At 41.5% G+C, this 27,143-nt stretch overlaps 1 protein-coding gene across 1 annotated transcript; it reads right to left on the reverse strand.

Moving 5' to 3' along the window:
- Positions 1-14,047: 14,047 nt before the first annotated feature.
- On the reverse strand, positions 14,048-16,504 carry NKX2-6 (NK2 homeobox 6). Its single transcript, XM_066589425.1, has 2 exons — positions 16,306-16,504; positions 14,048-14,508 (listed from the first exon to the last, which is right to left on the reverse strand). The coding sequence occupies exons 1-2, from the start codon at positions 16,502-16,504 to the stop codon at positions 14,048-14,050; spliced, it is 660 nt and encodes a 219-aa protein (XP_066445522.1).
- Between the last annotated feature and the right edge of the window lie 10,639 nt (positions 16,505-27,143).

A 27,143-nucleotide genomic window follows, 5' to 3' on the forward strand; every position in this document is an offset into this window, starting at 1 on the left:
CCCCAAAATGGCACCAATAAAAACTACAGTTCGCCACGCAAAAAACAAGCCCTTATACGGCCGCGTCGACGGAAAAATAAAAAGGTTATGGCTTTTGAAGAATAGAGATGAAAATCCGCCAAAAACCATTGCGCCCTTAGGGCTTATTTACACGAGCATATATCGGCTGGCATTTTCACAGCCGGCTGATATACGCTTCCATCTAGGCAGTCCTGCTTTCCCTCCCCCCTCACTGACTCTCTGAGTCTCTCCTCCACTCTGGCGTTTGCTAAGGGAGGGGGCGGAGCTAAGCTCTGCTCTGTCCTGCCCACTCCCGTTGCTGGCTATGGACAAGGGAAGGGGGCGGGAGTTTAGCTCCACCCCTGTCCCGCCCAATCTCATTGAAAACCACTCGGAGGGGAGGAGAGAGGCAGAGAGCCGGTGAGGGAGAGGGAAGGCGGGACTGCTCAGAGGGTAGCGTATATCGGACGGTCATTAAAACGGCAGCCCATATACGCTTGTGTAAATAAGCCCAAAATAGGCCATGTCCTTAAGGGGTTCCCACTTGTACTATGCGTTTTTACATTCGCCTGTACGCACTGTATTATCGCATGAATCAATAATTGCCACGATCGATTGCCGATCTTTGGCCGCGTATTTTCAGCCACTCACACTGGCGGCTGCTGCGTATAGGCAAAAAAATACGCAGTAGCGATGAAAACCATGGATCGCTGCAAAATGCTTGGAAAGACCAATAATGGTTAATTAAGGCCGGCTGTCTTATTTTCCCAGGGTTGTACGCCGGTAACTCCCTCCCCTCCCTTGTCTTCCAGCTTCCATTGAAGTCTGTCTATAAGAGCTTCCTGCGTATCCCGGATAAAGATAAGGTAAGACCTATCTGTTGACGCGGCGTATAAAATCAGAGACCCAAAACAGTCGCCGATCTGCTATTTTTCCCAGCGCTATTTTTTTACGCACCCAAAGTTCATTCATCTGAATGGATGCATTAGAACCCAATGCTTCGGATGGTTGCGATTTTTTTGCCTTTTTTTTAATGCGGCTAAATACTTGCGTAAATACGGTCGTGTGAATAAGGTCTAAGGTTGTGATCACGTCTATAACAGTTACGGTCTCCCCATTTGCTGCCTCATTTGGATGGGTTTTAATGGGGATACCAGTAAATTCCTGCTGTAGAGCTCTGTTGGCAATTAGCTCTTCCTTCAGCTCCAATAGTCCTGGAACTATCTTTTTGGCCGGAATACATCAGCCGGTGCATGGGCTCCTGTGGGAGCCAATGACAGCGGCTGGAGAAGGCAGGTGCGAGGGAGTTTAGCAGCATAACTGCTAAACTCCCTCCCTCTAATTTTCTGCCCTCCGGCTGACTGCAATAGAAGAGGGCAGGGCGGAGCTAAGCTCCCGCCCCTCCTTGCCCCTTGTCCGCAGCCAGCAATGAGAGGAGGTGGGACAGGGCGGCGCTTAGCTCCGCACCTGTCCCAATCCCCCCCTTCCCCCTATTGCCCCCGTCTCCTCCCTGATGGGGAGGAGAGAGGAGGTGAGCTGGTGAGGGGGAAGGAAGGGAAAGGGGCAATGGCATTGTAGCCTCGGCGTATATGCGCCAGGGTCGATGCTGTTTGAATGGGCGCACAAACGTTAGATTTGTGCGCCCGTTCACGAGTTTTTACACCACAAATGTGCGAATGTAGTTGCATAGAGATATACCGGTACAATGTAGTAAAACATGAAGATTGGACGTTAGAATTCCTTTATGGAAAAACAAAGTAAAAAATAAATAAAATTAGTGAAGAAGAAACAAATAGTAATTATAAACCTGCAGACGCGATTGTTTCCAAGTATTGTTTAATAACTATAATAATAATCTTTATTTGTATAGCGCCAACTTATTCCGCAGCGCTACATCCAAAAGTAATGATAGATTCCAGGGAATATCGGCAGAGTCCGTCTCCTCATTACTACGTAATAAGGTTAGGATATTATTTAAGAGGATGGCATAAAAAATAACCTAAAACTAAACAAAAAAAAACTAAACCTGAAATAGAAAGGAAATTCTGCACAAAATAGCCTAAAAAATGAAAAAAAGTTCTGACAGCTGGAAGGCAAAGTGTCACGCTGGAAAATATATCCAGGACCTCGAGGGGTTAAAAAGTCCTCGTATCCCCTTATGTCGTAAATTAAAAATTTTTTTTTTGCTAGAGAGCAACTGGAGAACATATGAGGCATGATCCAGTCATGTGACTTTTTGGCTTGATTTCATACACGTCTTTTAATGCATTTTTTGTGGTGTTTTTAGAACTCCTTCACACGGGTGTCAGTTTAACGCTGGGGAGGAGCGTAAAAACGTCTAAAAGAACCAATGATTTCCTATGGGTTCTTTTAGATGAATGATTTCTTGACACCAAAAAAAAAAGTGCAAAAAAAAAAGGCTCGTTTCTGGACACTGATATATCAATACGTCAAAAGATGGGACTTGTCCTATCTTTTAACGACAAACCGCCGGCGGCTGCAATAGACTCCTGTGTGCTTACAGCTGCTATCCGTTCAGATGATTTTGCGCTCAGATAGCTGTGGTGTTTTAGCGCGGCTATCGGAGCGTTAAGCTGACGTTTGTGTGAAGGAGGCCTTAGAGTTACAAAACCCTGCAGCCAAGGTTACTTTAAGGGCTTAACCCTTTCCAATCCAATTTATATCCTGGTTTTCCTAGGGGGCTTACTCTTTTTCTGCCGTTATACAACAGCGCTATCTGCTGGCTGAAGCCAGTACTGCATGAGGTGACACATTGGATGAGACCGTGTCAGAGAACCCCGACGAACGTCTTCCAACATCGGAGCTGTACAGCCTTAAATCATAATGTCTTCAGAGGTCAGACAGTGGATTGGAAAGGGTTAAACGCATAAACGTGTTTTTTGAAAACTACGGCCGCATAACGGGACAAAACGAAACCATTGATTTCACTGTTTAGTTTCCACTATCGGGATTCTGGCGCGTTATCACTTCGCCCAAGAAAAGACGGAAATCTAATTTTCCCGTGGCATGTAATGTAGTGGTCTCTGGCATATGGCACTACAGCTGGTGTGAAACTACAACTCCCAGCATGCCCTAACAACCACAGGTTGGACCAATGTGGATACAAGTGTCGCTGTCGTCCTGCGTTACGGTTCCCTCGGTAAGCGCACCTCTCAGCGTGCTTCCTGCATCTCCACGCCTGATCTCAGATAGTGCTGAGAACGGAATGACAGCCATTACTCGTTGGCTCCGCGCCCGGGACGATGCAGAATGCGTCCGCGCTCTTGTTAAATACATCCAGTATATGTCAGGACAAGTTTGTTTGTTTTGTCCTAGGAGAAGCCGTAATGTCCTAGGTGTAGCAGTAATGTTATGTACAATATATAGCTGTAGTGATGGACTCCGCTCGCCGCCAGCAGCGGGCGCCGTAATGTCATATACTCACTCTGCAGATCATCACATTTAGCCCCCTAGTATGGAGCTCTTTAATTCTTTCCTTCGCATACCACAATGATCATGCAGCGGTTTGTATGATGAACCAGCGGTATTCTTTTTGGTTTTCCTCAAAGTAGAATAATAGGAAAGCCAAAAGTGCCAGATCCAGTGTATCCTGGCCCTAGATGGTGCCAAACGGACCCCACTGACTGCGGAGAATCCACAGCAAATACGCACGAAATCCGCAATGGTGAAACCCGCACCTACATGGTGTGACTTGGGTTGCGGATTTAATTGCGATCTCCTGCGGACTTTAATTTAACAAGCAGTTTGCATAATAATTGTGCCACAGGGCGTAATTGTACATCCTGGCAGGGAGGTACTTAACACAATAGGACGTACAGTTACGCCCTAGGGATAGCGCAAGATCATAAGAGATCCCGCACTATCCGGCAGCGGGAGCCGGCTGTCATTGATACTCGGGCTCCCCCTGCAACAGCGGGGGTGCATTGGGACTGCGACCCCCGCTGTTAACCTGTTCCTTGCGGTGATCTATGTAGATTGCAGGATGAGTAGGGTTCACAGAGGGAGCGTGCAATATAATCGCGAAAGGCCCAAGGGTTACCATGGCAACAGGATGCCAGATTCCGGCATCCTGTATTGCCAGTGCCTATGTTCGTTAATACAAGCGATAAGGCATTGCAGGAGAGAAGTCCTGCAATGCCATATAGCGATCATCTTAAAAAAAGATAAAAATAATGGACAAAATAGAAAATAGAAAAATGTAAAGAACCCTCTTTTTTCTGCTTTTTCTCATATTAGCATAATTTTTAAATCCCACAATTAAAATCTCACATATGTGGTATCGCCGTATCCATAACGACCTGTACAATAAGTTGAACGTGTAAATTATAATTATATATAAATATAGTTTTTTAGCATTTTGCCTCCTAAAAAACACAATAAAAGTGGTCAAAAAAGCTGAATGTACCCCAAAATGGTACCAATAAAAAGCTTGTCTCGCAAAAAATAAGCCCTCATAGAGCCCCGTCCATGGAAAAATAAAAAAGTTACAGGACTTTGAATGCAGCAATTTAGAAAAAAAAATGACTTCCAGAAAAAGAGTTTTTATTGCGAAAAAGTGGAAAGACCTAAAAAAATATAAGAATTTTGGTACAGTTGTCACCGTACCGACCCGCAGAAAAAAATGGATTGTGTCATTTATGCTGCGTGATTAATACTGTAAAAAAAAAAAAAAAAATCTATGGCAGAATTGATGCATTTTCTCTCCCTGCTATCATATTTTTTACAATATAGTCTATGTGCCCCAAAATGGCACCAATAAAAACTACAGTTCGCCACGCAAAAAACAAGCCCTTATACGGCCGCGTCGACGGAAAAATAAAAAGGTTATGGCTTTTGAAGAATAGAGATGAAAATCCGCCAAAAACCATTGCGCCCTTAGGGCTTATTTACACGAGCATATATCGGCTGGCATTTTCACAGCCGGCTGATATACGCTTCCATCTAGGCAGTCCTGCTTTCCCTCCCCCCTCACTGACTCTCTGAGTCTCTCCTCCACTCTGGTGTTTGCTAAGGGAGGGGGCGGAGCTAAGCTCTGCTCTGTCCTGCCCACTCCCGTTGCTGGCTATGGACAAGGGAAGGGGGCGGGAGTTTAGCTCCACCCCTGTCCCGCCCAATCTCATTGAAAACCACTCGGAGGGGAGGAGAGAGGCAGAGAGCCGGTGAGGGAGAGGGAAGGCGGGACTGCTCAGAGGGTAGCGTATATCGGACGGTCATTAAAACGGCAGCCCATATACGCTTGTGTAAATAAGCCCAAAATAGGCCATGTCCTTAAGGGGTTCCCACTTGTACTATGCGTTTTTACATTCGCCTGTACGCACTGTATTATCGCATGAATCAATAATTGCCACGATCGATTGCCGATCTTTGGCCGCGTATTTTCAGCCACTCACACTGGCGGCTGCTGCGTATAGGCAAAAAAATACGCAGTAGCGATGAAAACCATGGATCGCTGCAAAATGCTTGGAAAGACCAATAATGGTTAATTAAGGCCGGCTGTCTTATTTTCCCAGGGTTGTACGCCGGTAACTCCCTCCCCTCCCTTGTCTTCCAGCTTCCATTGAAGTCTGTCTATAAGAGCTTCCTGCGTATCCCGGATAAAGATAAGGTAAGACCTATCTGTTGACGCGGCGTATAAAATCAGAGACCCAAAACAGTCGCCGATCTGCTATTTTTCCCAGCGCTATTTTTTTACGCACCCAAAGTTCATTCATCTGAATGGATGCATTAGAACCCAATGCTTCGGATGGTTGCGATTTTTTTGCCTTTTTTTTAATGCGGCTAAATACTTGCGTAAATACGGTCGTGTGAATAAGGTCTAAGGTTGTGATCACGTCTATAACAGTTACGGTCTCCCCATTTGCTGCCTCATTTGGATGGGTTTTAATGGGGATACCAGTAAATTCCTGCTGTAGAGCTCTGTTGGCAATTAGCTCTTCCTTCAGCTCCACCTAGTGGTAAATTTAGGGATTGCATCTTTATACTTGACACCTCTGGGGGATACATTATAATTTATTTTAAACCGCTATTAACATCTGGAATGCTGTAGACATGATAATGTCACAGGAGGCATTTGGGATACATCGTAAAGAGAAACACTAATGCTTTCCATTACTTTACAGACCCAGTAGGCGGAACCGATTAAAAAATAAACAGTTTCTATCAGTTCCTGTTTGCTTCCATTTACATCCATGTTCAAGGGATCTGCTTTTCTTCTTGTGTTTTTATCCATCTGCGCATGCTTAAAAACTGGTCTCTTAAACAAAAATGGAGTCAAACAGAAGTTCCGTCACTAGGCATCGCTCTTCTCAAGTAACTGCATACTCGTCCAAGAAAATTCAGGGGGGCGGGGAGAGAGATTTCTCTCCCCCCCCGCAACCACCCACCGACGCCCCCACTGAATGTTCTCATATACGCGCAAAGAAAGCAGAGGAAAGACCTTTCGCTGCATATTTGCGCAGTCCTATTCACTACAATGGTTTTTTTTTTTTTTTGGGGGGGGGGGGGGGTTAATATGCACCACAATAGGACATGCTGCGTATTTATACACATGACTAAACATTGTATGAAAAATATGTACATGTGAATAACCTCGTTGAAATCAATGGGGTTTTATTCACTGCTTGTTGCGTGCAGAAAAATATATGCGCATATTACGTGGTGCGTTTACACCCGTGTGAACAAACCCTACTTCATACAGACGGAATGCAGAGTCTAGTCTTCGATGAGCCTGTAGGTATACACCCGTTGTAGTAAATACTGTTGTCCTGCAACCAGAAGCGTAACTTGAGGTTCCTTGGCCCTAATGCAAAACCTGTAACGGGGCCCCCAACTATAATGCTTTATTCATAGTACTGGGCTCTCTATATGGAGAAGAGAGGCCCTATGGGTCCCCTAAGGGTCCTGGGCCCGGGTGCAACCGCATCCCCTGCATCCTCTATAGTTACACCAGTGCCTACAACTTCATGCATTCCCTTGTTCTGGAATGAAATGTTATCTAAGATGCAGCAATGACCGCCGCCACTAGGGGGCTCATGTACTTGTTATCTCCTGCTGCAGATGCATGTCCTTTCTGTGAACAGCAGCGCACTAGCGACACCTACAGGCTGGATCCTAAAAGATCATAGCCTATAGAAAAGGCCTGATGTCAGAAGTGATATTTTTGAATATCACAATTTTTGCATCATTTATAAATCTTTTCTTTTTCTGTTGAGACCTCACTTCCTGTGAGATTCATTTTTGCTTTCCTTGGTGTCATTTTGGGGTACATACAACTTTTTGATCACTGTATACTTTGTTTTTTCTTGTTTTTTCTCCAGTAAGTGGGTGAACAAAAAACTGCAGCTTCACTCTGCTGGATCAATAGAGATGCTGCGCATTTAGAATTCTGAATTGGACTCACTTCTAGCTATATTAATCCATGTGGTGAGCTCCCCCTGGAGGTGACTACGTGTAGCTAGAAATCTATCATTTATCCATTCAGTATAACAGTGCTCCTCCATAAAGATGTATCATGACATTAATTAGTTATTAATGGTTATTATTAATGCTCGCTCTTGGTCACATGGTTTATGATACGTAGATAAAATACATACTGCTTATGTCTTGGTAGAGGGGCCTGGAGCTTCAGCTTTGTCTGTCAGCCCCTGGTGGGCCAGTCCGCTGCTTGTGTCTTGCAGACCATGTAGTATTTCTGATATTTACCCTTTGTTCCCATGAAGGGCTATCCATTACAACTAGCAAACAACTAGCATGACACAGATCTGTGCCTAGCCCCGGGGGCGGCCTGTAATTACCTGTGTTTAGCAGACAAGGCAGCCAAGCAGAGGAAATCATACAATCCAACCAAGAGAAATGATTTTCTTCTTAAAGTGACGGTGCAGCCCTCACTTGTAATACAATGAGATGAGGATCTGACTACAGGCACTGCAAGAACAATTATAGATATGGGGGGAAGGTTTTACTTATCTCACAAAAAATGCATTCAACAGGTTGGACTTCTTCAGTCCTTCAGTGATAGCTGCATGAAAATGGGGAAAATAAATCAATGAAAGGAGACAGTTTTTTTGGAGCCGTTCCAATATGCCCCAAATGTAGATTATTAGTTGTATATTAGCTCACTAACTTATTGTCCATGTGGTGGTCCATTCAACTCCTATGGTGTGTATCCATCCATTTTTAGATAAATAGATATGAGATAGATAGATAGATAGATAGATAGATAGATAGATATGAGATAGATAGATAGATAGATAGATAGATAGACAGATAGATAGATATAAGAGACATAGATAGATATGGCAGAGATAGATAGATAGATATGAGATAGATAGACATATGATATAGATAGATAGATATGAAATAGATAGACATATGATATAGATAGATATGAAATAGATAGATATACGAGATAGATAGATAGATAGATATATGAGATAGATATGAGATAGATAGATAGATAGATATGAGATAGATAGATAGATAGATAGATAGATATGAGATAGATAGATAGATAGATAGATAGATATGCAATGTTCTATCTCATCAAACTTTGGCTTGAGAGGCTCACGTGGACCAACAAACTGACCGGTGCCTAGTACGTAGGACCGGTTCAGTTGCGGTGAGTCCCCCCTTACACCAGTTCCGTTTTCCACTGTATTTCCACATACCATTGGAGCGCCGCTTCTGACCCATATTGTTTTATAGATAGATAAATAGATAGATAGATAGATATACGAGATAGATATGAGATAGATAGATATGAAATAGATAGACATATGATATAGATAGATATGAAATAGATAGATATACGAGATAGATAGATATGAGATGGATAGATATGAGATATAGATAGATATGAGATAGATAGTATAGATGAGCGAGTATACTCGCGAAAGGCAACAGCCGCTACTCACTGCTCCCCCGCGCCGTCACACGAACCTTCTGTCTCGAGCAGGGGAGATACTCGCTAAAGGCAATGCTCGCTCAAGCAATTGCCTTCAGCGAGTATACTCGCTCATCTCTAATAGATAGATAGATAGATATGGGATGGATAGATATGGGATGGATAGATATGGGATGGATAGATATGGGATGGATAGATAGATATGGGATAGATAGATAGATATGGGATGGATAGGGATTAAAGGGACTGAAAACTGTTTAGAGCCCTTATGCACTTTGTTTGCCATTTGATGTGTCAGAGGATGATGTAGAAGGCTGCTATACCGCATTGTATGTGTTTTGTTGGTCTTTATTGTACTCCTATAATTTATTAATATTGTTGTTTATTTATTTCGGGTGCCTCGAGGCTCGGATGGTGACTTACTATAGTGCACACCTCACTGGTTGTGTCTTCTTTAACAATTTTAAATGTTTTTAAAAGTGAATTCTTGATTTTCAATAAACTTTGTATTTGACTCTATATTTTTTGCTGACAGCCATGTTGGTGTGCTATGACACATTACACACACTTTTTTCTTTCTTGCTATATTAAATGTTTTTAGTATGTTCCCTTTAGCACAGACACTTATGTTTTACGTTTTCATCTATGTATTGGGTTTCATCTCATTTCATGCATTTCTCCCTGGTGTGACATTCTCTCTGTGAGGCAGTGCTTTCACATAGGAACGATCATCGGTCAGTGAATGGAGGTGAAGCGAGCCGGGGATCCTTCTGACCCTCCCATCTCCATTCATAGTATACAGGCAATTGTTCATAGCTGAATCACTGCCCGTTTACAAGGACCAATCATCGATCAGTTTTTAGGCATGCATAAGATGAAGGACAAACAAATGATCAATCATGGTTCAGTCTGTGCATGCTATATACTCAACAACAATCGTTCAGAGTTTCACTGATCGCGGGAATATGAATGATTCGTTTGCCCATGCAAAAAGCCCCTAACTCTGTAATCCCTCCTTGTATACCCACATGCTAATCAAGCTTATGCAAAATCCCTTATATTGTTATGAATAATCTATTGTCAATTATTTAAAAGCTATTGGAGAATTTTCTATTTTTTTCCCACTTGTTACATCTGTGGTCACCGCACACAAGTGGTTAGGAGGTCTTCTCTACAGCCCAGTTGGCCATCCCAGCCCTGTGCATTAGCGGATGAGATCACAGCCTCGATGGATGAGGAAGATCATGGGAAGAATGGATGGGGAGCCAGCATGTCTGGAGATTTGTTTACCCTCCTTCCTGTCCGGGTGAAGCCTCTGAGTGGACAGGTACGAAAGTGACCGCTCTGTCTTCTGCTTATCCCCATGTTGTGTTAAAGGCTAATTACTTCCGATCCCTGGACTTGTAAGCTGGAGAAAGAGTGATTGAGAGATAGTGAGCTGCTCAGTAATACTCTAAGTGTTGCAGGAAGATGATAATATGCAACTTATATCCCTCTGCCCTACTCATACAAGCTATACAACCTTGTAATATAGGGATCGCTGCACCTTCAGTACATACATAGCTGAGGTGTAACTGGTACCACAGGGACCTTAATGCAAAATTTGTAACAGACCCCCCAACTAGCTCATGTTATTTATAGTACTGGTTAGTGATGAGCGAACTTCTAAAACATTGGCCAATTCACTAAACTTTTGCAAAAAGTTTGGTACAGTCCGAATTAGTTCGAACTGAACCAGGAGTTCGCCAAAACTTCTAAAACTGGTGTATGCAACCGTGTAAGAGCCATAAACACCCTGTTAGGGCGCCCACCCACTAGCGTTTTTTTTCCCTGCGAAATTCGCAGCATTTTTTTCTCTGCAGGGGTCTATGGGACTTGTAATGTTAAAATCGCGATCGCGCAAAATCGCAATTTACCGCGAAATCGCGATTTTGCGCGATCGCGATTTTAACATTACAAGTCCCAAAGACCCCTGCAGAGAAAAAAATGCTGCGAATTTCGCAGGGAAAAAAAACGCTAGTGGGTGGGCGCCCTTACTCTCAGAGTGTTATACAGGGGTTTATGGCTCTTAGACAGTGTTATGCACAAGTGTTCAGGACAAGTGTTGAACGAACTGAACCAGTGCAACCCTGTTTCGGGTAGAACTTTTCTAAAAGCTTGATTCAGGTTTACGCTAAACCAAACTTTTAGCAAAGTTTGACCCAAAACAGGGTTATACTGGTTCAGTTTGCTTAACACTAGTGCTGGTCATCTTATATGAGAGAAGACCCCTCGTTGAGCCTGATGTCTGCTGTCAGTGGAAAAAAGAATGGAGTATGCTGAACTTTGTCATACCTGATCATACCCTGATGCCCTGGGAGATGGAGAGGTGCCTGGCAGAGGTTTATTCTGTCCTTCCAGGTGAAATAAACCTGCAAACTTGGATTCCCATATTAGTTGTAGCCAGCCAGTAGTGTTATACCATAGCTGGACACAGCTGATGACGTTTTAGCTATATAAGAAATATGTCTGGTCTGACCTTACATTTTTTTCATCTGTTTGTGCCCTTTGAACAGGTATTTATATAATCAGACAAAGAGGATTATTATTCCAGTCTCCCTCTCTTCCCATTGTAGGAGATCTATCTATCTGATATTCATAGCTTTCATATCTATCCAACTACAGATGGAACAAATTATACCTTGATTTTGATAGCACGGCACATAAAGTTATCTTATATTAAACCACAAAGAAGTTACTGTTCTCTGACCCATTGTAAATCAATTCGAAGTGTATAGAGAGAAACAGGGAGAAAGTACTAATTGTGCCTACATAATAATAATAATAATAATCCTTATTTGTATAGCGCCAACTTATTCCGCAGCGCTTTCAGGCATGGATAAATGCAAAACAATACAACAATTACAATATAAGGCCGCCTGCAGACGAGCGGGTCGGATCCGGCAGCGAGAAATCTCGCCGCGCGATCCGACCCGAGAGCCTGCAGGGACGAGCGCGTACTCACCCGCGCCTGGCGGCCCCGGCTCTTTCATGTGCCGGCTGCCGCGCAGCCGGCGCATGCGCAGACCGGAGCCGGCGGCCAGGTGAGTGCGTGCCCCGCAGAAAATTAGAACATGCCGCGGTTTGTTTGCCGCGCGAGATTTCGCGCGGCCAAACCGCGGCCGTCTGCATAGGAGTGCGTATTGTAATGCACTCCTATGCAGACTTTCAGCGGCGGAAATCCCGCGGGAAATCCCGCGGCGGGATTTCCGCTCGTCTGCAGGCGGCCTTAGGTACATTGGGTTAGACACAAATGGGTTGGGGGTGGTACAGGAGGTGCAGGGGGTGGGGAACACAGGCAATAGGAAATTTTATGTACAGATCATTTATCAGAAGGCAAGCAGGGTGGAGCACCATAGTGAGGGGCAAAGCGCTGCGGAATAAGTTGGCGCTATACAAATAAAGATTATTATTATTATTATTATTAAATAAACCACCTTGATGGCATGTAGCAAAGAGTCAATCTAAAGAAAAATATCTATCTATCCATCTCATATCTATCTATCTATCTATCTATCTATCTATCTATCTATTTATCTCATATCTATCTATCTCCTATCTATCTATCATCACATATCTATCTATCTATCTATCTCCTATCTATCTATCTATCTCATATCTATCTATCTATCTATCTATCTATCTATCTATCGCTATCTATCTATCTATCTATCTATCTATCTATCGCTATCTATCTATCTATCTCATATCTATCTATCTCATATCTATCTATCTATCGCTATCTATTTATCTCATCTCTATCAATCTCATATCTATCTATCTCCTATCTATCTATCTATCTATCTATCTCATATCTATCTATCTCCTATCTATCCATCTATCTATCTATCTATCTATCTATCTATCTCCTATCTATCTATCTATCTATCTATCTATCTATCTATCTATCTATCTATCTATCTCTCCTATCTATCTATCTATCTATCTATCTATTTATCTCATATCTATCAATCTCATATCTATCTCCTATCTATCTATCTATCCCTATCTCAATGCAAAATAATAATATAATGTATAATACAGCAATTCTGTTGGAACAGATTTATACACACAGAATACTGTTTGCAACTATAATGTTGCTAAAAATGTACTTATTTGATCCCATTTGTAACTACAGATAATTGCATGGCACATCAATGCAGAAAATGTATTTCTGAATATTAATTTTGATCTTAAATATTTCTAACCCTCAGTTAAATGGAAATAAAAAATGCAATTATTATTAATAATAGACTTCACAAGATTGTTTCTGTAATGTTTTATTTGCCTAAATAATATAACATTACATATATGCTAATCACATTAGATAGACTGATACATACATTGATGTATCAATAAATAACCAATAGACAGTCTGATAGTAATCAATAGAAAGATATTAGACAGATTAATAAATAGCTATTAGATAGGGAGATAGATATAGATAGGCTAATACATGAACAGACGTATCAATAGATAACTGATAGATAGTAAGCAATAAAAAGATATTAGATAGACTGATACATAGATAGATATGAGAGACATAGATAGATAGTTAGATAGATAGATAGATAGATAGATAGATAGATAGATAGATATGAGAGACATAGATCGATAGATAGATAGATAGATAGAAATATAGATAGATATGAGAGACATTGATAGATAGAAATATAGATAGATAGATAGATGAGACATAGATAGATAGATTAGATTACATAGAACTGTCAGGAACTCATATACATCAGCTTTGGTATAATTTGCATCACGTTTATTAATGTGAACAGTTTTCTCAGAAATGTACAAATAATGTGGACACAATACTGTTTCTCCTGCACATGTGTTATATGAGATATTACATATCCTACTGCATTGCTCTAGTTGTAGCTGTTCTTCTAGTTGGCATCAGTGGTTTCCAGTGCATGTATCTGGGTATCCCGGGCAGAGGACGGTGGGCACAACCCCTCTGATGCCCTCAGTTTGGGAAGCTATAAGGTGACATCCTGTGCATGTGCATTCGCCAGGCTCTGATGCCAGACAGGGTGGTCTGCAGATGTCCCTGTTGGGAAGTAGCTCCTGTGATGTTCATGTTAACCACCTGCACTGCTGGGCTGCTCCTGTTGGCATTGTGGCTGATCCAGAGTAATAAGGATTCCCAGTGTATCCACCAAAGCACGCTGGGTAAGGGTAAGAGCTGCTACTGGAATGGAAAGTTTGGGAACCTCTCAGGCAGGGTTTGCCATCCCTGACCAGAACTGGCACTGCTACCCTGCGTGGAGGATGGGGGTGCCCTGCCAGCTCTAGGGAGCGCTCCTGCTTCTGCCTCTTACACTTATATCTCCTGTTCTGGAACCAGATCTTCACCTGGGTGGAGGTGAGCCTCAGCACTGATGCCAGCTGCTCCCTCTCTGGGGCAGACAGGTATTTCTGCTGCTTGAACCTCCTCTCCAGCTCGTACACCTGCACCTGGGAGAACAGCACACGGGGCTTCCTCCTCTGGATCTGCAGGGGCTGCTCTTCTCTCCTGGACTCCAAGCTCCCAGTGCCTGCAGGAAAGTGGGGAAGAAATTCTATCAGTGCTGTATTACAATATCCCTCTGTTTATATATATATATATATATATATATATATATATATACACACACACACAAGCCGTCGTAATAGCCTGGTACCACAGTGAGAGCCACACAACAAGGGGAAGGGGACAAGGGGATAATCTAGAATAAGTAATAATAGCTGTATATACTGTCCAATCTACAATCAAATAACACATCAGCTAACAATAAATCTGCTGTAGGGAAAACACATTTAATATAATAATTGTTATATTTTAACACTAAATATTATATGATTTTAGGCAATATTTAGCTAATAAATAAAACGTCATTACGGTAGTTTTGTCACCGGAATTGTTGTTTTATATTTCATTATACTTTACAATCTAAAAAAGAATACACCATTATTAAATATACTTTATACTATATAGTATACTATAAGCATTACACAGTCTTGTATGATTTTAAAATAAATATGTATTTTTTAAATATATTTTATTATATATATATACAAATCTCTCTCACTGTGTGTGTATATATATATATATATATATATATATATATATATATATATATATATATAGTATATACCCACCCATATATCAGATTACATTTTCCGTTAGAATACAGCATGCAGCAACATGATAAAATTATATTTTATGCTATAATATATTTTGTTTTCATGTTATATGATAGTACATTATAGTCTTTGATGCAATTTATATTATAGATTACTATATTTATATTTTATATATATATATATATATATATATATATATATATATATATATATATATATATATATATATATATATATATATATATATATGATATGTTATTTATATTGTATTTCATGTTATATGTGTTACTACATATGTAACTATTATTCTACATTTTATTATTAATGTGATATTACATTGGATTGGATTATATTGTGTCATGTTACATTACATCATTTATTATTTTATTTTACTTTATGTATATTTCATTTGTTTATTGTATTACATTTTGTTACATAAAATTATGTTGTATCAGATTGTCTTATAATTACGTTATAATATACACTGCAGTATTACATTGGATAATAATGCATGTATCTTTATGTATGTATATATTACACAGCTGCACAATATTACATAATAGTATACAGCAGTTAACAAAACTTTTCTGGCGTTTTAATAAAACCAATAATGTAAAGTTGCTTATTTCCTTGGATACGTCACAATTAGTTTATTTCTTTTACTTCTTGAATATTAAAGAATGACCTCTCTATACAAATCCACCACCTTATGTAAGAAAAGAGAGGTAATAAAGAATTCTGAAGTATATACAGTGTGTGGTGGACGCAGGAAACATCGCTAGTAGCCGGCAAAACGAAAACCCCTGCAGTCTCCGGGGGGGGGAACACTTAATTTTATTTATATGTATGAGTACACACACACACACACACACATATATATATGTGTGTGTGTGTGTATATATATATATATATATATATATATATATATATATATATATATATATATATATATATATATGTATATATATATATATTTATATATATATATATATATATATATATATATATATATATATATGAAATGAAGTGAAACTGTTACACACAGCAGATGCAGCAGAGCTGAACTTGTATTTGTTTTGGCTGCTTTTCAAGCCCCGTTGTTACAATTGTCGCATGACTATAAGCGGCACCAAGTGACATCCCCAGTTTTGGTAGAATCCCCAAGCATGTATAGGACTTCTATCGGTGATCACAGACTGCACACTCACTCTGCTCCTGAGTCTCATCCTCTCTCCCTGGGGAGTCACAGCAGACCCCCATATCCTCACTGTCCTGTGTTGTTGGAGCTGCTGCTGGTTCGGTCTTCAATGAATTTGCCTCCACTTGGCCTCCAGGATGCTGAGAACGATCCAACTTCAAGATGTCTTTGACTGAGAAGGGAGTGGAGGTGACAGGGCAGGGGAGCATGGTTCAGGGCTGGAGAGGTGAGTGTGTCCCCTGACTATAGATCCATCATTGTGGCTGCTGATTCCTTCATTGCACACCTGGGAGGCTGTGGCCCCACATTGGTCTCTTCTGTACATTCAGCCTCCAGCTTAGATCTTCTATATGCCCATTGGCTAATGTCCGATCTCTACACCCCCCCCCCCCCCCCCCCTGCACTGCACACACCTCAGCCCTTCACACATCCACCACATGAAGGGCTCAGCACCTTGCTGGGAGAGAGGTGGCCATTGTCTACTGTGAAGAGTGCAATGCACTTGTATATGGTGAGGATGTACATTAGAGATTACACACAGGAAAGACCACACACCAACATACAGGAGGATTGGAAGTCATCAACTGCATGATGTCTTAAGGCCCTTTTACACTGGACAACCTCTTGGGCGCAAATGGCGGACAGGTCGTCCCAGCAATAATCATTCCTCTGCTTTTATACAGGAATGATCATCACTAGTAAATGGAGGTGAGCGGGATGGAAATCATTCCGGTCCGCCTGCCTCCATTCACAGTAAACAGGCAGATGTTCATAAGTGAATGACTGCCTGTTTACACGGGCCGATTTGTGAGTCAGTTTTATGGATACAGAAACTGAATGATGAACTAGAAGCAAACGAATACCCATTCATTGCGCAGTCATTGCATGCATTTATACTGAAGGATAATAGTTCAGATTCTTGTGCACACTGAACAATTGGGTAGTCTTGATCATCCAGTGGATCATAAGCACACTTCTAGTCAAACTTCCACCACATTTTCAATTTTGCAAATCGTATGACGTCTGTTTACACCCAACGATGCAGCGGCCGACGAATGATGATGGTCTGCTTAAAAGATCCGATCAGCCATAAATTAATGATGTATCGCTGATCGTTCATCTGCTGCACGTGTTTATTCCTAAAAATAATCTTTTTTTACGCACTTATAGATTTTAAAGGACTATTTTGGTCCGTGAAAATAGGACTTGCTGCAGTTTTTTTTTTTTTACACAGACCATTGGTCTGCATAATAAGCATATCTGAAGACACCAACTTAATTCAATAGGTCCTTGTGCTGTCTGTATTGCGTCAGTAAAATACGGGCTGAATATGGACCCATGATACGCCCGTGTGAATGAGCTATTTGGGACCTTTCACACAGGATTAAATGGGCAGCGGAATTTGCTATTGTGCAGAACACTCTGCACCAAAATCCACATGTCCAAGGGCTCCTTCACATAGGCGTCTGCATTTTTGCACATGCCTCAGTGCAACCTATTTACAAGGCTTTTTTGCACACGTATCGGTATATTTTACTGTACTTTTTCGGCTCGCAGGACATGTTCTTTTCCGTACGGTAGACCAACACACCCCGATTTAAATGGCTATTTAGCCAAATGAGACACAGGTGTGCTCTTCTTCCAGCAGAGTTGCGCAGCGTATTGCACTTCTGTGTATGCATTGCGACCGCATTTGCGCACCTCCTGTAAACATTTATGAGGACCCCTGGTGCACAAATGCGCACAAAAATAGAGTAGGTCCTATTTTTTGGAACATGACAGAAATGTGCGTGCAAAATTGGGAAATGTGCACAAACCCATTGACATTAATGGGTTTTATCCTCTGCATATTGCGCACAAATACGCCCGTGTGAAAGAACCCTAATATGCAGATTTTGATACAGATAAGAACATAACTTTGATACTGAAAATAACTTAATGCTGCCAGCAACTCCACATCAAAATCTGCATTTAGGCATACAGATTTTGGTGCAGATTTTCGCAGCAGCAATTTCCGCTGCATGTTTCAAAACAGTCCCATCCTGTGTGATAGGTCCCTAAAATGACCATCCAGCAGCCTAGCAAGTTATTCATTATCATAGATCCAAGAATTAGTGCTTCACTGGCTGAATCACAGCCGTACTGATAGAACCATCCGGAGGCTTCATTCCCATGAGTGCATATACGCCACGTTTTCATGCCCGGGCATATATACTCTACCCTTGTGAAGCATTAAATACACCGGCAGCGTGAAAAATAGAACATATTCGCTGCCGGCGTATATACGCTCAGCCAGAAGATAGTTCTGGAACTATCCTTTGACCAATATACGCCGGCGGGTCCTATAGACTCCTATGGGAACAGGGAAAGAGAAGGGAGGGACGGCATTTTTGCAGCATCCAACACTGCGAAAAGCTTACAGGTGTCTCTATATTGGCATTGGAAGCCCCCGAGGATTTTGGCAGAGCGAGGGTTTTTTCCGGGGTGCGGCGTAGTTTTTTGATAAAAACAGCGCTCGGGGTCGTGTGAATGGATGAGAAAACGCTGGCCGTGATTGTGAAGAAAAGCCCATTCTGGCGCTTATACAGAGCAGGCGTAAAAACACCGTTGCCATATATCTGCTTGTGGGAAAGAGCCCTAACCTTCATGGATTCCTGCAGCCACACCAAAAGCCCCTTATTACTGCTCTCCCCCTTTTTTGTGATTGTTTTATCTCTGCAGCACAACTATTAGACTTTTTTTGCTTTATCACATAGCCCCTTGTAATGTGACAGTCTAGTGAAGAGAGGGGCTCAGCGGCTGGTTGATGGGTAATCCAAAGCTCTGCATCCATTAGAAACCCATTAGAAGGCAGATAAGCACTAAGTGGCTATTAGGGCTCCTTCAGATGAGCGTATGCGCAAATACGCTTACCTGAGTGCAACGTACTTGCGCAGTGGATGAGGCTAGTCTGCGGGTGAGCCTGTATATTTTACTATACGCATTTATGCACGGCATGTTCACATGGCTGTAGGACACCCCCCCCCCCCCCCCGCTCCCAAATTTAAATGGCTATTTAGCCTAATGAGGTCTAACTCTTTAATTTTTTTCACGGAATTGTGCAGTGTTTGACGCATCACCTTGCATATTGTGCACCTTCCATAGACTATGGGGCCCTTTTGTGCGCAAATACACAGAAAGATAGAGCAGGTCCTATTTTTTTTGCTCACACTTGACATCAATGGGTTCTGTTCTCTGCATATTACGTGCACTAATTCTGCATAGCAGCAATGTCTGTAGTTAGCTAATTTAGTGCCCATTCACACCTGCAGTTCCGGATTATTTTCATTGTTAAACTCTGTCCTTCGGAATTAAACAACGAAAATACTGGAGCCACTGGATCCAGCACAGGCCGGACGGGAATGGTGCAGAACAAACCCTATTGACCATAATGAAACTTGGCCGGATCCTGGCCGGCATTTGCCCAGCTGAAATAGCGCAGCATGCAGATTTGTGCTGGAGGCTCCGAATGGAACTGCCAATGCAGGTTTGAGGCCGACCGTATTTATTTATTTTTTATTCAAGCGATCAAATTGAGAATATAAGAAATATTATCCTGTACTCTGGAAACAAAACAGTAATAATAATAATAATACAACAATGTATAACATTTAATATCACCAATCGTGTGAGTAAAGCCTGAAGTCGTTCTCATACACTGAACTGAAACAATATTATTTTATTTGAAGGATAGTGATGATGACATTATACTCATTATTGTTCATTATCAGAACTAGTGTTGTGTTTTCCCTTAAATGTATCCATATTATTTACTTTTTACGTTTATGTCTGGCATTTTATATGTAGCTCATTGTATTTGGATTGAAAGCCCCCATGGACAGGGACATCTGCAGGTCTCAGTGTTTCTTTGTTTTAGTAATTTGTCTTTTTACTCATTTCTTAACTCCAGAATTATAAAGCCTGCAGAATATGTTGGAATGATAACATAAAGATTATTGTCATTATGAGGCGACCTTCAGCTATTTACCTGCGTATATACGTTGGGCCATCTGAATAAATGCATTGGATTCAATGTATTCTATTAGATGGGCGGCGTATATACTGAGGTAAATATCTGAGTATATACTGTCATGTGAAGGCAGACCAAAACTTATATTTAAGATACAGCAGAATAGATAGATAGATATGAGATAGATAGATAGATAGATATGAGATAGATAGATATGAGATAGATAGACACGAGATAGATAGACACGAGATAGATAGATATGAGATAGATAGAGAGATAGATAGATAGATAGAAGACAGATAGATATGAGATAGATAGATAGATAGATATGAGATAGATAGATAGATAGAGAGATAGATAGATAGATATGAGATAGATAGATAGATAGATAGATAGATATGAGATAGATATAGATAGATAGATAGATAGATATGAGACAGATAGAGAGATAGATAGATATGAGATAAGGCGATAGATAGATAGAAAGATAGATATGAGATAGATAGATAAATAGTATGAGATAAGGAGATAGATAGATATGAGATAGATAGATAGATATGAGATAGATAGATAGATATGAGATAGATAGATATGATATATATATATATATATATATATATATATATATATATGAGATAGATAGATAGATAGATAGATAGGAGATAAGGAGATAGATATGAGATAGAGAGATAGATAGATAGATAGATAGATATGAGATAGATATGATGACAGATAGATAGATAGATAGATAATTATAAATGCATTCTAATTTCCTCTGACTTTATAAAATATAAACTACAAATCACTAACATAATACAACATATATAAAATTACAATAGTAATAAATCTGAATACAATACAATAGAGCATTTAGGATCTAGGAGAAAAAAAATCTTTAATAAAATGTAACTTTAAATTAATCATTAGACATTCCTTCTCTTAGCACAAAAATGATATATATATATTTTTATATATAGAGAGATGAGAGCCCTCCCGTGTAATCAATTGCTCATCCTAGTAACCATATGGCATCCCATCTATAGAAGACACTACAAGAAACAGCATGCCTCTCTAGCCTGAACTATAACAGTGCCCATTTTTATACAGTTATATAAGTAATAATTAGTATTATAATGGTGTAGTATGATTATGGTATTATGTATAATTAGGCATGAAGATAACCACCTATCTTGTAAAAATGTATGTAGTGATGCACATCACATGAAGGGAGATTCAGAGACCATTCAAGCAGGGTCTCTTCCTCCTTTGGGCTTCCCCTGATCCTTGTGTTGTGACACATCTTGCTGATCATTAGGGCAGATTGTCCATGTCACACGGTGCGGCTAGATTCTTCACTCATCCTCAGTGATGTCAGTGGCCGAATATCATGCTGTAACCCCCAGGTGAGAAAAGGTGAACCTGCTTCCAATTGTGCATCAGGGCTCCTGGAGCCCATCCATGCAGGACAATGTGTAGGCTGGAGGGATGCTGTGAGGAGTGTTAATGAGGGACACCTTACGACCTCTAATGTGGGCCTTTATCAGCCGGAGCTGCAGCCGCTCATCCTCACAGCTGATAAGAGTCATTAGAGGAGGATAATGTCACTTCTCCTCTTCCTGCTGCTCACAATCCCAGCCAAGTCCCTGGTGGCGCCATCTCTCCATCAGCTGCACAGGGTATAAGGTTTCCTGTCTAGTCTGGTGACACTAGCCTGTGTGTCCTGCAGTGTGTGCATGGGGCTGAATGTGACAATCACTCCCATCATCCCACACATGTTGAAAGTTGGGAATATTATGATTGGGATATAAGAGGACATGGCATTTCATTGAGAAATATACATCAATTATATATGCTGATGTAATAATATAACAAAGCTGAGCTCGTCTTATTCCACAACCCATTGTATGTTCTGTATTAACATAGGACTGAGGGCTTCGTTCTGTTTTATCTAATGCTTCATTTACATGGAATGAGCGCGGAAGTCACTGGACTGCAAGGAAACTCCATCATACCCTATATACCCTATACCCATGCATTCTGTGCGATAATCGTCCCATGTAAATGGCCCTTTAGGTACCTTTCCACCCCAAATTCCACCCCAAAATCCATAGACTATCTGCCGATTTTGATGTAGAATTAAAAATGGCTTAAAACCTGCCTCCAGTTCCGCATTGAAATCCGCAGTTACACCTACAGCTTTTAATGTGAAATTCCATAGCTGCGTCCTATGGCACAATTCCGACCCGCGTGAACACATGCATAGATAGCCTGTTGGCAAAATGTGCCCATCAACAAGCGTTCTTATGATACCTATGTAAGTGGTGCAATGATTTCTGATTTCTGCAACCCTTCAGATCCTCCATAGCCCCTCTTCTAACTGACTGCATGGGACCCGTCAGGCTAGGAGAGGCTGATCCTCTTAACGTGTTAAGTGTTGGTATAGGAAATTAATAGAGACGAGCCGGGGTAAACGTGCTGCCATATCAGAATGCTAAAAGCCCAGCAATCGCTGTGGAAGGAGTCGGCACTTCCACCTGCTGTGCACACATCTGGAGTCTGTAACCGGAGCAGCGTACAGGCTGCCATTGTGTACCGGACAGCTAGTCAGCTTTATGGAGACATGCAGATACAAAGAGCTCATCTGGTCTCCGCTGCTGCTACAAGATTATACATGTCTTAAAAGCTGCTGTGAGGAAATGTATCTCAGTAGGTCACCAAGATCAATGGCCATAAAGTTGTCTTTTAGGCATTGTGGCTTGAACCGTTCTGTAATAGGCAGTTTTAAGAAACATATTTTCTGAAGTCTTTTTTCTTAATCCTGAAGTTTGCTAACATGGTACTTTGTTGCAGTAGGCTTGGAAGAATTATTGGTTTGGTTCTGCACTAACCTTGCTGGGACTCTTCCTGGGGTACGTCCAGGAGTGTACAGTAGCTATAGGGGGACTGGTGCCCAAAAGGACTGGTGCCTGAGGGAACCCAAAGGCCCCTGTGCAACGTAAGAAGACACCAGTATTATAAATGGCACATGGTAGGTGGGGAGAGCTGTTAGAAATTGTGCATTAGGGTCCATGAACTTCCAGTTATGCTGCTTGGTATAGTATGTCTAATAGGTTGGCCCAAAGCAGAGAAATCCAGACCCTTTGGTTGCTCTACATAATGGTCTAAACACTCTATTCTACAGACATAGGCACATAATTATACCTCCCATAGACCCATTGTACCATGGCTTGTCAACCAACATGCCAGGATGGATTGAGGTACCTACGTTAATGCGTCTACATACACAATAGACAAAGGAGTACTGAACCTGCCAATTTTGGTAAGACTGGATGACTCTTCCATGTGTAACGTTGCCTCATGACTGTCTCCCAACAGGGGATTGAAGGATCAGGTACATTAAATTCGGACACCTGATCTTTTTGTTCACTGCTGGAGACGAACCTCTACCAGATGCTCTGCTATCACCATATAAAACACATTAACACTTGGCTGAACGAAGCATTATTGTGTATGGGAGACAATCACCTTTAAGACGTTGCCCACTTAAACATCTCCCTATGCAATGTGTTGCAGGAACAGTCTTTTGGTATGATATGACTTCAAGTCCCAACAAGCCTCAACAGCTGTCGTTATATTTTGTCTATTTCCTACGGTGCACACATTCAATATGAGTAGTACCTAAAGGTTCAGCTGCAAGATTGAGTCTCCATTTCAGTTCCTCACATATCTGAGATACTCCAAGGTCTGCACACTGTTTATTTTATTTCCTGACTGTGAAGTTCAGATCCTTCCCATCTCTCACTATGTCTTTGTTCAGAGACTGACCCACACATGTAGAGTCTGGATACATATCTGTGACTGGCTCCATCTTGTCACGTTCATCAAGAGACAGCATCAGAGACATGAGTTCAGCTTAAGGAAAGTCCAGTCCGACATGAGGTTAGATGGAGAGATCACATTGACACTCATCTTAATCATAGCAGGAAGGCTGGATAATGTCCCATAATCATCAGTTACTGATATCGTCTACTCTAGTTCATATATCCACATTATTATCTCCATGTACTGCCTCCAGTAATCTTCCATACATTTTTCTTCACTTCATAAATGATATGTTCTGTGTGCCCAAAGATGTCATCATAGTTTACTACAAAAGTGAACATATGTTGTAGATAGATGGTGGGTCTTCAAGATAATCTTCTTTGGTGAGCACAAGGTCCCCCAGTATGACCCTGCCTTTGATTCTCAAAGGCCTCACCTGGTCAAAAATGGCATTGTCTAAAGTTGTGCACACACCTTCAATAGCTGTCAGTAGAACTCATGTTCATCAGTCAACTGTTTGTCCCCACTCCCCCATACACATAAATGCTCAGTTGAGGAGACCAAAAGGATCAGACATTGAAATTCAATGTGCCCAATCCTTCTTTTTTTCCAACATTATCTGTCAGGGGGTTCATATACATGCAATAGTCATCTGGTCCCACTGATGGCCCCAGGTTTGGAGGCTTTTCCCTAAAGTGTATAGAGGCCTTAGTCTACATGGCCCATGCTTTATTATTACTATTCCACTTGGAAGTACTGGAATTTTGACTAATAAACCCTGTAATAAGACATGTTATGGGCCATCTACATTCTGAAATGTTGGATCTAAGGACTGGTGCCACCTGGGACATTCTGACCAGACTGTTAGGAGGATTTGGGACCAGTGGATGTATGAGGGCACACTGGGCTCGGGACACCCTCAACAGACCAACAGTAGAGAGGATTGTCTGACAAGTACGCGCAGCTCCAATTGTTTTGTTGTCCGCCATCCAAAGACAGGTGTTACCATCGTTACAGGCATTTGTGTCTCTTGGATGAGTTACAGGTTCTTGGCTGAAGGACATTTGGTCTCACAGTACCTACTACATGTACTGCCTTTGACACCCACTGTCACCTTTATTTGCAGTGGTGTCATGAAGGATAAAACTGGACTGCTATGGAGTGCTACCCGGTTGTCGTCAGTAATGAATCCAGGATTGGTTTGGGCACTGATAACGGTTGTGTTCATGTCTAGAGACCTCGGGGTGAGCGCTTCAATCCTGTCTTTGCTGTGGAGTGGCACACTACCCCCCCCCCACTGCTGGTGTGGTGGTCTGGGGGGCCATCACATACAACAGTTCGTCACCCCTAGTAGTGGTAAAGGACAATGACAACTCAATATGTTCCGGACATCCCGCACCCACATGTGTTCCATGTGTATCAATCATGTATCCAAGCTAGAGGCGGCCCAACAAGGTACTATAGCCTCCATGCCTGCCTGTTTCACATCTTGTATCCAAGCTGAAGCGGTACAACAGGGTACTAGAGCCTCCATGCCGTACATATCACATCTTGTATTCAAGCTAAAGGCCACCCAGCAGGGTACTCAAGCCTTCATGCCTGCCCATATCACATCTTGTATCCAAGCTAGAGGTGGCCCAACAGGGTTCTAGAGCCTCCATGCCTGCCCCTCATCACATCTTGTATCCAAGCTAGGAGTTGTACAACAGGGTTCTAGAGCCTCCATGCCTGCCCCTTATCACATCTTGTATCCAAGCTAGGAGTGGTACAACAGGGTACTAGAGCCTCCCTTCAAGTGTTCATATTTCCCCTCGAAAAATCTTTTTGCTGATATTGTAATCACTTGTTACAACCACACACAGTTATTCAATTCCAACAACTCCTCCTAGGTGCTTGTTTTTTTGTTGACAGTAAGTGTACATGGAAAAAAAATCTATGCAAGCAGTATACGTTTTGCACGTTTAGATCCAAAAGAATCATTTCCCACAAATTAAATATTAAATGTATGCAATTCAATGTATCTCAAAATGTCCCTTCTGAATCCTATAGGGCCAGGTACCCATATGCCCAACCAGCAGGTATATAGACAACTGTAATATATTATTCTAGTTTGACCCATGTTGAACCTCAGCTTCAAGTGGAGATTCAGCCCCATTACTGGAAACGTGGACCCATGCACAAGTTCACATCTTTCTGAATGAGCGCTGAAGAGGTTTGTACATCTCAATGACACAAGATCAATAAAAGAATTGTGCTAGAGGATAAAGCCCCATGATAAATATGCTTTATAAGTGAATGGTGACACAAAGCAATAGGCAATTGTACATTCCTTACATTAATAATGTTGCACAATCCCAGAAATGAATGAAAAGTCAATGGAGCTCTTCAAATTCATGGTCACCAGCTGAGAAATGAACAAGTGTACAAACAAATATACAGATTTCCAACCCGCTTCACAAAAGGGGAATTATTGACTTTTAAGGGTTAGGAGTTGAGTGTTTACTCGCTCTCCTCACTCACATGACACTATCATTACATAATATATAATGCCATTAGGACTTGTCAGGAAATATAAATCCATTATATATCTTGAAAAAAGCTGGTGATAACGGATGTCACTGACATTATGGCACTCATCTTAATTAGCATTCTCATCCATTCGAAAAAAATATGCTGCACCCCTGAAAACCCTCTTAGTATAAATACTCGGAATGACTTCAAAAGCCTATATAGAAGCACCTGTAAGCTTTAAGCTGCGTAGGACGCTGCTAAACTGCCTCCCCTTCTCTAGCTCCCATAGGAGTCTATGGGAGATGCCACATATCGGTTGAACGTTAGAGCTAGAACTATTTTTTACCCATCATATAATTGCCTGCACGCATTTCGGTTGTGTTTGTTCCATTTTTAACGGTGCAACATTTTTATGCGCTGCATATTCGCCCGTCTGAACGAATGCATTGGAAACCAATGCCTCAGATGGTCACATATATTGGCCGAGCGTGAAAATGTGGCCGATA

Source organism: Eleutherodactylus coqui, chromosome 2 (assembly GCF_035609145.1).
Source record: "Eleutherodactylus coqui strain aEleCoq1 chromosome 2, aEleCoq1.hap1, whole genome shotgun sequence".
In the NCBI taxonomy this organism is placed as follows: Eukaryota; Metazoa; Chordata; class Amphibia; order Anura; family Eleutherodactylidae; genus Eleutherodactylus; species Eleutherodactylus coqui.